Source organism: Oncorhynchus tshawytscha, unplaced genomic scaffold (genome assembly GCF_018296145.1).
Source record: "Oncorhynchus tshawytscha isolate Ot180627B unplaced genomic scaffold, Otsh_v2.0 Un_contig_1758_pilon_pilon, whole genome shotgun sequence".
Taxonomy (NCBI): domain Eukaryota; kingdom Metazoa; phylum Chordata; class Actinopteri; order Salmoniformes; family Salmonidae; genus Oncorhynchus; species Oncorhynchus tshawytscha.
Window position 1 is genome coordinate 146,352 of NW_024609619.1, and position 12,374 is coordinate 158,725.

General features: G+C 46.9%; 2 protein-coding genes across 4 annotated transcripts in view; both read left to right on the forward strand.

Moving 5' to 3' along the window:
* The window catches only part of gprc5ba (G protein-coupled receptor, class C, group 5, member Ba), a 34,523-nt gene extending 28,815 nt beyond the window's left edge, over positions 1-5,708 (forward strand). For all 3 annotated transcript variants that reach the window (XM_042316361.1, XM_042316360.1, XM_042316362.1), the window contains exon 4: positions 2,925-5,708. In XM_042316361.1, coding sequence (XP_042172295.1) covers positions 2,925-2,969 — 45 coding nt within the window. In that variant the 3' untranslated portion in view covers positions 2,970-5,708. The remainder of the gene's footprint in view (positions 1-2,924) is intronic.
* A 4,710-nt stretch (positions 5,709-10,418) lies between these two features.
* LOC121845293 (extensin-like) lies at positions 10,419-12,303 on the forward strand. The gene is made up of 2 exons (XM_042316364.1): positions 10,419-11,829; positions 12,060-12,303. Exon 1 carries the CDS (start codon positions 10,631-10,633, stop codon positions 11,375-11,377), a length of 747 nt encoding a protein of 248 aa, XP_042172298.1. The 5' UTR covers positions 10,419-10,630; the 3' UTR covers positions 11,378-11,829; positions 12,060-12,303.
* Positions 12,304-12,374: the final 71 nt, after the last annotated feature.

The window sequence follows — 12,374 nt, forward strand, 5'->3', positions numbered from 1 at the left end:
TAGGTAGTAGGGAAAGGAGGGGAGTTCTGGAAATGATGCTCTCTCCTGCATAAAAGAGCAGGATTAGCTGTTGAGACTGAATCGAGATAAAAAAGGGAGAGAGGAGGAAGAGAGAGGGGAAGAGAGAGGAGGAAGAGAGAGGGAAGAGACAGGAAGAAGAGAGAGGGGAAGAGACAGGAGGAAGAGAGAGGGAAGAGACAGGAGGAAGAGAGAGGGGAAGAGACAGGAGGAAGAGAGAGGGGAAGAGAGAGGGGAAGAGAGAGGAGGAAGAGAGAGGGAAGAGACAGGAGGAAGAGAGAGGGAAGAGACAGGAAGAGAGAGGAAGAAGAGAGAGGGGAAGAGACAGGAAGAAGAGAGAGGGAAGAGACAGGAGGAAGAGAGAGGGAAGAGAGGAGGAAGAGAGAGGGGAAGAGAGAGGGGGAAGAGAGAGGGAAGAGACAGGAGGAAGAGAGAGGAGAGGAAGAGAGAGGGGAAGAGACAGGAGGAAGGGGAGAGAGGGGAAGAGAGAGGAGGAAGAGAGAGGGGAAGAGACAGGAGGAAGAGAGAGGGGAAGAGACAGGAGGAAGAGAGAGGAGGAAGAGAGGAGGAAGAGAGAGGGGAAGAGAGAGGAGGAAGAGAGGAGAAGAGAGGAGGGGAAGAGAGAGGAGGAAGAAAGAGGGGAAGAGAGGGAAGAGAGAGGGAGAGAGGGGAAGAGAGAGGGGAAGAGAGAGGGAGAGAGAGGGGAGAGAGAGGAGGAAGAGAGAGAGGGAAGAGAGAGGGGAGAGAAGAGAGGGAAGAGAGAGGGGAAGAAGAGAGAGGGGAAGAGAGAGAGGGAAGAGAGAGGAGGAGGAAGAAAGAGGAAGAGAGGGGAAGAGAGGGGGAAGAGAGGGGAGGAAGAGAGGAGAGAAGAGAGAGGGGAAGAGAGGGGAAGGAGGGAAGAGAGAAGGGGAAGAGAGAGGAAGGAAGAAGAGAAGAGGGGAAGAGAGAGAAGAGGGAAGAGAGAGAGGAAGAGAGAGGAGGAAGAGAGGGGAAGAGAGGGAAGAGAGGGAAGAGAGAGGAAGAGGGAAGAGAGAGGGGGGAAGAGAGGGAAGAGAGGGAAGAGAGGGAAGAGAGGGGAAGAGAGAGGGAAGAGGGAAGAGAGGAGGAAGAGAGAGGGAAGAGAGAGGGAAGAGAGAGAGGGGAAGAGAGGGGAAGAGAGGGGAAGAGAGAGGGAAGAGAGAGGGGAAGAGAGAGGGAAGAGAGAGGGGAAGAGAAGGGGAAGAGAGAGGGAAGAGAGAGGGGAAGAGAGAGGGAAGAGAGGGGAAGAGAGAGGGAAGAGAGAGGGGAAGAGAAGAGGGGAAGAGAGAGGGGAAGAAAGAGGGAAGAGAGGGGAAGAGAGAGAGGAAGAGAGAGGGAAGAGAGAGGGGAAGAGAGAGGGAAGAGAGAGGGAAGAGAGGGGAAGAGAGAGGGGAAGAGAGAGGGGAAAGAGAGGAAGGAGGGGAAGAGAGAGGGGAAGAAGAGAGAGGGAAGAAGAGAGGGAAGAGAGAGGGGAAGAGAGAGGGGAAGAGAGAGGGGAAGAGAGAGAGGAAGAAGAGGAAGGGGAAGAGAGAGGGGAAGAGAGAAGGGAAGAGAGGGGAAGAGAGAGGAGGAAGAGAGAGGAAGAGAGAGGAGGAAGAGAGAGGGGGGAAGAGAAGGGGAAGAGAGGAGGAAGAAGAGAGGGGAAGAGAGAGGGGAAGAGAGAGAGGAAGAGAGGGGAAGAGAGAGGGAGAGAGGGGAAGAGAGAAGAAGAGAGGGAAGAGAAGAGAGAGGGGAGAGAGAGAGAGAGGGGAAGAGAGGAGGAAGAGAGAGGGGAAGAGAGGGAAGAGGAAGAAGAGAGGAAGGAAGAGAGAGGGGAAGAGAGGAGAGGAGGAAAGAAAGAGGAAGAGAGAGGGGAAGAGAGAGGGGAAGAGAGAGGAGGAAGAGAGAGGGGAAGAGAGAGGAGGAAGAGAGAGGGGAAGAGAGAGGGGAAGAGAGAGGAGGAAGAAAGAGGGGAAGAGAGAGGGGAAGAGAGAGGGGAAGAGAGAGAGGAAGAGAGAGGGGGAAGAGAAGAGGAGGAAGAAAGAGGGGAAGAGAGAGGAAGAAGAGAGAGGGAAGAGAGAGGGAAGAGAGAGAGGAAGAGAGAGGGAAGAGAGAGGGGAAGAGAGAGAGAGGGGAAGAGAGAGGGGAAGAGAGAGGGAAGAGAGGGGAAGAGAGGGGAAGGAAGAGGAGGAAGAGAGAGGAAGAGAGAGGGGAGAGAGAGAGGAGGAAGAGAGGGGAAGAGAGAGGGAAGAGAGAGGGGAAGAGAGGGAAGAGAGGGGAAAGAGAGAGGAGGAAGAGAAGGGGAAAGAGAGGGAAGAGAGAGGAGGAAGAAAGAGGGGAAGAGAGAGGAAGAGGAAGAGAGGGGAAGAGAGAGGAAGAGAAGGGAAAGAGGGGAAGAGAGAGGGGAAGAGAGAGGAGGAAGAGAGGAGGAAGAGAGGGGAAGAGAGAGGAGGAAGAAAGAGGAAGAGAGAGGGGGAGAGAGAGGGAAGAGAGGGGAAGAGAAGGGAAGAGAGGGGAAGAGAGAGGGGAAGAGAGAGGAGGAAGAGAGAGAAGAGAGGAAGAAGAGGGAAGAGAGAAGAGAGAGGGAGGAAGAGGGAAGAGAGGAAGAGAGAGGGGAAGAGAGAGGGAAGAGAGAGGAGGAAGAGAGAGGGGAAGAGAGAGGGGAAGAGAGAAGGGGAAGAGAGGAGGAAGAAAGAGGGGAAGAGAGAGGGGGAAGAGGGAGGAGGAAGATAAAGAGGAAAGAAGGGGTTTTGAAGATGTGATACAGGCAACATTCAAAATGTAACCTCTTATCAGGAACGTGTGGTGTGGTGTGTGTGTGTGTGTTTACATAGGTGTCTCTCAACTTCAAACACTGTATATGACCAAACTGACGTCCCAGTTCTTTCTCCCGCTCCTCCCTTTCACAGGTCCCCTCCGCACCCCCGACCTATACGGGGCGGCAGCTGTGGTGAAGGACAGAGATGAAGAAGAAGAGGAAGGAAGAATGGGGTGATGAAGAAGGGATGAAGGGTCCTTGGACAGAGGAATAACCCAGAGAGGATAACTATAACATGGACACTATCAGGACCCCCCTTACTGAGGGCTTACACACACCACCCACCCTGTGTTAATCAAATACACTAACCAACCACTGAATGAGTGTGACTGAGGGGGAGAGCAGGTATGGAGGACAGATCAAAACATTACAGGTAGTTGTGAAGTTAAATCACTGTAGGAGATATTCAACTTAAAAACAATCCTATTTTGGTTGCAAATGCTGTGGAGACCATTTTCATCTGGGAGATGTGAGGTTTGAAATGTTGACTGTCAGGTTTCTTTTGTATGAGTCAAGTTTACTCCCACGAGACTACTAAGCCACTGTATAACTTCTGAAAAACTGTGAAACCTCTCTCCCTTTTGAGATATTTGCTCTGTTTTTGTTGTTTATTTTGGGAGAAACTCTTCTAAAGCAGAATGTTTTGCTCTGTTCTCCATCCTCCTGTAGATACGGTACCTTACAGCCCTGTACCGCACCACAGCCCATCACACAATAGAATAACACACGGACAAGTATGGCTTAAACTCCAACCTCTCTAGCCAGTGTGTGCCTACAGGTAACTGCCAAAATACAGGAAACACCAACATAAAGTGTCTTAATAGGGTGTTGGGCCACCATGAGAACAGCTACTGCACCTTGACATAGATTCTACAAGTGTCTGGGACTCTGTTGGAGGCAGGCGACACCCTTCTTCCATGAGAAATTCCAACATTTGTTGTTTTGTTGATGGTGGTGGAAAACACTGTCTCAGGCATCTCTCCAGAATCTCCCATAAGTATTCAATTGGGTTGAGATCTGGTGACTGAGACAGACGTGGCATATGGTTTACATCGTTTTCATGCTCATCAAACCATTCAGTGACCACTCGTGCCCTGTGGATGGGGGAATGATCATCCTAAGGGGGGATAGTTATGGTAGCCAAAATAATTGCCTGCTCAGCATTTTTATACCTGACTCTAAGAATGATGGGATGTTAATTGCTTAATTAATTCAGGAACCACACCTGTGTAGAAGCACCTGCTTTCAATATCTCATTTTAGGGATGGGCATTTGAAATAATTTCACTATTCGAATAATATCATGATTTTTGTGGGGGATATCTGGATAGTCGAGTTGTTTAAACTTGGGAATTAGATTGCTGTGCAGCCTGTGCTACTTGCGTCCCGCTTGCTTGTGTGTGTGATTGCAGGTGCCAGTGAGTTTTACGAGAGAGAGAGTAGCCATACAGACTAATTAAACAAATTTGTAGATTCCATAGGTTATCCATCATCCCATCTGGTAGTGCCTGTCTTGTATGCATCAAATCAATCTAAAGAAGCTAGCTATGTTTGCCAGCTATATTAGCCAGCTAGCTAGCTACCTAGGCTAAAAGTACCTAAGGTTATTTTGCTGTGCTTCCCGTCCTTGTTTACAATAACTCCATTCAGATTAAACAACAGCTTACCTGATGGTTTCTGGTAGTTGTAGCCTACTCCTTCTCATTTAACTAACTTAATTCTGTCATTTTAATTCCATTTTGCATTGATTAGAGATCTCCCACGTTGCTTACTACACATGGAGCCACTGAGTGTAGACGGTGCCACTTTGATTGGCCGACAATAACACACACGTGAAACCCGTGTAGGCTACTATGGTATCTACTTTATGTCATAAAAACTAGAATTTCAAATGTCATGGCATATCCTTGTGTGTAGCATTGTCTCATAGACAATTACATTTAGACAAAGCCTTTTCATTGTTAAAATAGACTAAAAATGAATACTCTCACAAGTATTCAAATACTAACGTCCATTTGGATATTTGAATATCCGAATAACCGTGCCCATCCCTACCTCATTTACTCAAGTGTTTCCATTATTTTGTCAGTTACCTGTGTATATATGTGTGTCTGTACCTAATCTATATTGGCTCTACTCCAAAACTCTGGACCCCAAAAAACAAAATACCCCCCCTCCCTCTGAGTAACCTGGACTGACTTTTACTGAGTGACCTGGAATCACTACTACTGAGTAACCTGGACTCACCTCTACTGAGTAACCTGGACTCACCTCTACTGAGTAACCTGGACTCACCTTTACTGAGTAACCTGGACTCACCTCTACTGAGTAACCTGGACTCACCTCTACTGAGTAACCTGGACTCACCTCTACTGAGTAACCTGGACTCACCTTTACTGAGTAACCTCGACTCACCTCTACTCATCTCGTCTTTCCACTTGTCTAACCCCAAACTGTGAACCCACCCAGGCTGCGGTCCAACTAACCATAACGACAATATGACCGCAAACTACTATACACCTATCCAGCTCACCTAGCACCTGGCGGACAGAGCTAAGCTTCTACTGGACGAACAGTAGGAACCGGGGGAATCCGGGGATGTTGATTGGATGGACAGGATGTCAGTCAGTGAGGAGGGGATTTCGATTGGACAGACAGGGTGTCAGACCGGGACTGTGTATATAGGTCAGACAGGCTGTGTTTTCCCACCATGTTCTCCTGTGACCACAGAGACTTTCTGAACCAGCAGGACTGAACCAACTGTCCCTTTATATCAGAGAGAAATGGGTCGGCGGGGAGGAGATGGACTTCCCTTTTACTGTTTTGTTTTTTCAAACGTGTGTGTGTGCATAGAGATAAAAAAAACATGTTCTATCTGTTTGTGTGTGTGTGTGTGTGTGTGCACGCTTGTGCGTGTGTGTGTGTGTTATTGATTTTATCAGTGTTGGGAGGATATACAACAACTGTGCAATACACAGCTCCAGTCCTGGCTGTGCCTCTCCCATTTCCTCCAGACTGGTTTCCAGTGAGCCTGAGAAATGGATCCAGAGTTCCAGACGTCTTGGTCAGCTCCAGATACACAACCCCATACTGTCAGCCTATATATAGACAAGCCCTGACTGGGGTCTGGAACTGCCTGTCCTGGTCCCTGTGAATGATCAGATATAGTATACTGTGAGATCAGCTATAAGCCTGTGGGGAGGGCTGGAGAAGAAAAGGGGGATGGGTAGCTAGAGAGAGGAAGGGAGGAGCCAGTCCAGAGGGGTTACAATGGTCTATGTGACGGCTACATCGCTTTGACTTCCCCCCCAATCAGCAAACGTATCTGTGTGACAAAATGGCTCTTTCCCCAGTGTGTGTGTGCCTGTCTGTGTGGAAGGCAGCACTGCTCTGTGCTGTCCTCCTTATCTGAGAAGCCTCTCCCCCTCCTCTCGTCCGTCTGTGCTGGTAACTACTGTTTTCTGTGCCAAGAAAGACTCTTGTGTTACAGCAAGGTCTCTGTTTTCAGTCTCCCTCTCCCTTACATACTTACCAGCTCTCCCCTTACGAGAGAGACACGCTGTGTACTGTATATAGTAGTGCTGTATAGCTTGTTTTGGTTAGATTTCTCTTTGACTGTAGAGGATGATTTTTTTAGACACCAGCCTAATATATTATATAAACCACTGGGCATCTGACTAGTGTAATAATGATTAGATTTGAATTTATCGGATTTGTGACTGGATTGATTTTATTGTTATTATTTCATTTATTTTTCTCTTGCTGGTGTCTTTCTTTGTTCTTTTTAACTAGTATTTTAAAAGATATTTCAAGATGCTAGCCATGTTTTTAATTTCATTTGATTTGATTATTAACGGTCTGTCTGTGAGGCATCTAGCTAACTTTGGGTGTGGTTTTTCCTACTTGCGACAACTTTGGAAATCTCCTATACAGTATCCTCTGTCAAAACATGTTTCACTGTCTGCTGTAACAGTTTTATTATATGGGGAAACGTAATACATTTTTCAGAGATATGACATTCGTTGCATAATGCTAATCAAAAATACTTGTTGTTTTGCACTTCATAGATAATGACTACTGTGTCTGTGATATAATAGAGTGATGCAGAGAGTAGAGCAGTGATGGTAGAATTACCTCTGATCTATGACCTATGACCCGAAGGGTCTTTTGGTGTAATCCTGGGTCATTGGGCTACAGGATGTCTCTTCACTGGGGGGTGGGTAGCAGTGGAGGCTGGTGGGAGGAGCTATAGGAGGACAGGCTCATTGTAATGGCTGGAATGCAATACATGGAATGGTATCAAACATATGGAAATGTTTGACTCCGTTCCATTAATTCCATTCCAAACATTACAATGAGCCTGTCCTCCTATAGCTCCTCCCACCAGCCTCCACTGGTGGGTAGGTAGGCAGGCACTACATGTAGGCCTAACCATAGAAATATAATTACTAGATTGGTTATTCTGTATTTGGCCCTAACCCACAGCGCTGCATGCCAAGGCAGGCTTTGTTCGGGCCTCTCTGGGGCAGACCCAGGCCCGTTCTGACTGCACTGTGCCAGGCTCCAGTGGGACAGGCTACAGGCCTCAGAGTGCTGGCATAGGATCAGTTCTGCCTTTTAGATAATACTGAATAAGATTATATGGAGAGGAGAGACCTGATCCTAGATCAGCACTCCTACCCTAAGATGCTTTGTGAATACGGGTCCTGTCCTCAGGGCTGTGGGTGGACAACAAGCAAGGAACAACTGTGGAGATTCACCCTCCCAGAACCGAAGAGGGGTGGGTTTCAATTCTTCAATCTTGTGATGTTTTCACTCAATGTGGAGTACAAAAAAAAGTAAAAAGTTACTGTTACTTAGTAGATTTTTGCACTCGTCGATGACTACCTATCTGTGCATGCTCATCACCATTTATATACATGTAAGTACCTTTCTCTCAGACGTACTGTTAAATACTAATTATATTTATGTGAAGGTCATGTGACAAAAATCATATTTTTTAGCGTATATCAGATGACAGTTTTATGTCTGTGCTTTCTTGAACACGAGAGAGAGATAAGGACGGTTGTATAAGAGACACGGTAGAGAACTGTAGGGGGTGTCAGGGGATAGGGTCCAAAACAGGCCAAAGGGCCCACAAATAACCTGTTGGAGTTGCTTGTGACATCATCAGATTACCCAAATACTGTACCCCCTGCCAGTTTGGAAGGAAATCTCTATGAAATTACTAAAGATCTAGATCTTCATGTCTGTGTTTATAAAGATGCTATGAACAAATTAGGGTGAGATTTTACACATACTACTGTTCCGTCAAGTTTGTTTCCCCCCCCCTGGGCAGCCCCATTAGTAAACACCCCTCCTGTCTGGGTTTGACATGTCCTTGACTTGTCCACTCCTGAATTGGCTTGCCTTCAGACTGTTCCATTCGGGGCATCCGACGGGGGTGGTATTGGTTTTCACAGATGTGACTGTGCAGTGACGCAGCATGCCTATGTATAGAACTATGTTTCCCCTGATTAGAAGAACAAACAGTTAACTCTCAGATTCTGTAACCGATTCAGGCAAACGTTCAATAAAGTGTCATGTTTGTAGTTAACGCCTTTCCATGGATCATGTTTTTATTTCTAAACAAGAACAGGCCCACTGGAACTCTGTCCCAAGTTGTCCCAAATGGCACCCTATTCCCTAAATAGAGGTCTGGTCAAAAGTAGTGTACTATATATAGAATAGGGTGCTGGTGCCATTTGGGACACAACCGTGGTGATTTACGACCACTATAGAGTGAATTACTGGGACCCTAAAGTGACAGGTATCAAGACTGATTCGTTCATTGCTCCTTACTCTCTGTTCCAGACATTGAACATGGAAGGGTTAAAGCTGTTCAGTTGGTTTGTCAAGATGTCACTGGGAGGTGACATTGAACATGGAAGGGTTAAAGCTGTTCAGGTGGTTTGTCAAGACATCACTGGGAGGTGACATTGAACATGGAAGGGTTAAAGCTGTTCAGTTGGTTTGTCAAGACATCACTGGGAGGTGACATTGACAGATACATTGGGGCAAAAAAGTATTTAGTCAGCCACCAATTGTGCAAGTTCTCCCAGTTAAAAAGATGAGAGATTCCTGTAATTTTCATCATAGGTACACTTCAACTATGACAGACAAAATGAGAGAAAAAATCCAGAAAATCACATTGTAGGATTTTTTATGAATTTATTTGCAAATTATGGTGGAAAATAAGTATTTGGTCAATAACAAAAGTTTATCTCAATACTTTGTTATATACCCTTTGTTGGCAATGACAGAGGTCAAAAGTTTTCTGTAAGTCTTCACAAGGTTTTCACACACTGTTGCTGGTATTTTGGCCCGTTCCTCCATGCAGATCTCCTCTAAAGCAGTGATGTTTTGGGGCTGTTGCTGGGCAACACGGACTTTCAACTCCCTCCAAAGACTTTCTATGGGGTTGAGATCTGGAGACTGGCTAGACCACTCCAGGACCTTGAAATGCTTCTTACGAAGCCAGTCCTTTGTTGCCCGGGCGGTGTGTTTGGGATCATTGTCATGCTGAAAGACCCAGCCACGTTTCATCTTCAATGCCCTTGCTGATGGAAGGAGGTTTTCACTCAAAATCTCACAATACATGGCCCCATTCATTCTTTCCTTTACACGGATCAGTCGTCCTGGTCCCTTTGCAGAAAAACAGCCCCAAAGCATGATGTTTCCACCCCATGCTTCACAGTAGGTATGGTGTTCTTTGGATGCAACTCAGCATTCTTTGTCCTCCAAACACGACGAGTTGAGTTTTTACCAAAAAGTAATATTTTGGCTTCATCTGACCATATGACATTCTCCCAATCTTCTTCTGGATCATCCAAATGCTCTCTAGTAAACTTCAGACGGGCCTGGACATGTACTGGCTTAAGCAGGGGGACACGTCTGGAGGATTTGAGTCCCTGGCGGCGTAGTGTGTTACTGATGGTAGGCTTTGTTACTTTGGTCCCAGCTCTCTGCAGGTCATTCACTAGGTCCCCCCGTGTGGTTCTGGGATTTTTGCTCACCGTTCTTGTGATAATTTTGACCCCACGGGGTGAGATCTTGCGTGGAGCCCCAGATCGAGGGAGATTATCAGTGGTCTTGTATGTCTTCCATTTCCTAATATTTGCTCCCACTGTAGATTTCTTCAAACCAAGCTGCTTACCTATTGCAGATTCAGTCTTCCCAGCCTGGTGCAGGTCTACAATTTTGTTTCTGGTGTCCTTTGACAGCTCTTTGGTCTTGGCCATAGTGGAGTTTGGAGTGTGACTGTTTGAGGTTGTGGACAGGTGTCTTTTATACTGATAACAAGTTCAAACAGGTGCCATTAATACAGGTGACGAGTGGAGGACAGAGGAGCCTCTTAAAGAAGTTACAGGTCTGTGAGAGCCAGAAATCTTGCTTGTTTGTAGGTGACCAAATACTTATTTTCCACCATAATTTGAATAAATTCATAAAAAATCCTACAGTGTGATTTTTCTCATTTTGTCTGTCAATAGTTGAAGTGTACCTATGATGAAAATTACAGGAATCTCTCATCTTTTTAGGTGGGAGAACTTGCACAATTAGTGGCTGACTAAATACTTTTTTGCCCCACTGTATATAGGCCAAACTGAAATACAGATCTTCAGAGTAGTGCAGTAGTACCCTCCACCCTTCACATCCCCAGTATAGAAGGACTAATATCCATAATAGTTAGGCCCTGATTAGAAGAAAATAGTTTCCTAGTTTGTGACCGATCCCCAAGATGTCATAGCCTGGTCTGTATATGCTTCCGCCTTCTCCCCAGACTACTCTCCAGCCAGAGTTACCTTCTCCCCAGACTACTCCCCAGCCAGAGTTACCTTCTCCCCAGACTACTCCCCAGATTACTCCCCAGCCAGAGTTACCTTCTCCCCAGACTACTCCCCAGCCAGAGTTACTTTCTCCCCAGACTACTCAGCCAAAGTTACCTTCACCCCAGATTACTCCCCAGCCAGAGTTACCTTCTCCCCAGACTACTCCCCAGCCAGTTACCTTCACCCCAGACTACTCCCCAGCCAGTTACCTTACCCCAGACTATTCCCCAGCCAGAGTTACCTTCACCCCAGACTACTACTCCTCAGCCAGAGTTACCTTCACCCCAGATTACTCCTCAGCCAGAGTTACCTTCACCCCAGACTACTCCCCAGCCAGAGTTACCTTCACCCCAGACTACTCCCCAGCCAGAGTTACCTTCTCCCCAGACTACTCCCTAGACAGAGTTACCTTCACCCCAGACTACTCCTCAGCAAGAGTTACCTTCACCCCAGACTACTCCTCAGCCAGAGTTACTTTCACCCCAGACTACTCCTCAGCCAGAGTTACCTTCACCCCAGACTACTCCTCAGCCAGAGTTACCTTCACCCCAGACTACTCCCCAGCAAGAGTTACCTTCTCCCCAGACTACTCCTCAGCCAGAGTTACCTTCACCCCAGACTACTCCTCAACTAGATGTACCTTCTCCCCAGATTACTCCTCAGCCTGTCAGAGTTGATAAAAGCACATACAGATGTGAGGCCAGGCTAAAGCTTTCATGCCAGTGCATGCAGTAACATTGAAACTAGTAGAGCAGTCCTGCTACCTGCTGGGCTAATGCTACCTACCCACTGCTATGTGATCCAGTTTCACCATGCAACAGAACCCACTGTTTCCGGCCAGCCAGCCAAGCTCTACTGTGGAGTGCTGGTTGCTCAGGCCTATCAAATGTCCTCGAAATGAAATGAGCTGTTTTATCGCCTCACCCTAACCCAGTGGCAGCTGTGCCCCGGGCATCCAATTACCTACTGACTGAGATACATCTCTCTCCCTTCCCTGGCCTGGGCCTTCTGGTGGCTGCTGCGTCATGATTGGACCAGCAGCTGTCCATCACAGGGCCAACCTGCTGTTCTGCTCTGTGATTTGGTCCAATTGAATACTGTGAGGTCTTCATGAGCAGGGTCTCTGCAGGTAAGTCCCTCAGACATATAACAGTGGATATAATGCCAATACACTGAATTGCACTCTCAAAACCAATGGAATGTCAATGGTCTCTAAAAGGTCCATGAGGGAGTAAAGTACAGCACACTCTATCTTGTCATTTTCAGTGTTTTATTGCTGTCCTGTTTATCCGCTTGCTCTCAGTCACTGAGAGATCACTCTTCTCAGATCTCACTTTCGCTTCCTCTTTCCATCAACAGGGTCATTCAGCTTCCTGACTTGCAGGACACAAGGCTAAGGTGGAAAAAGAATGTGCTATTCTGTTCATCTGCTCTTATCCTTTTCTCTGCCCTAAATTCCTGTTTTGAGTGGGAACATTTGTCTGTTTCATGAGCCGAAGCATTATTATCACCTTGTTCGTGGAAAAAGGGAAGAGAATCTGTGGTATGACTTAAAGATTGCTATACACCAGCGGAACCCATCCAACTTGAAGGAGCTGGAGCAGTTTTGCCTTGAAGAATGGGAAAAAATGGCAGTGGCTAAATGTGCCAAGCTTATAGAGACATACCCAAGAG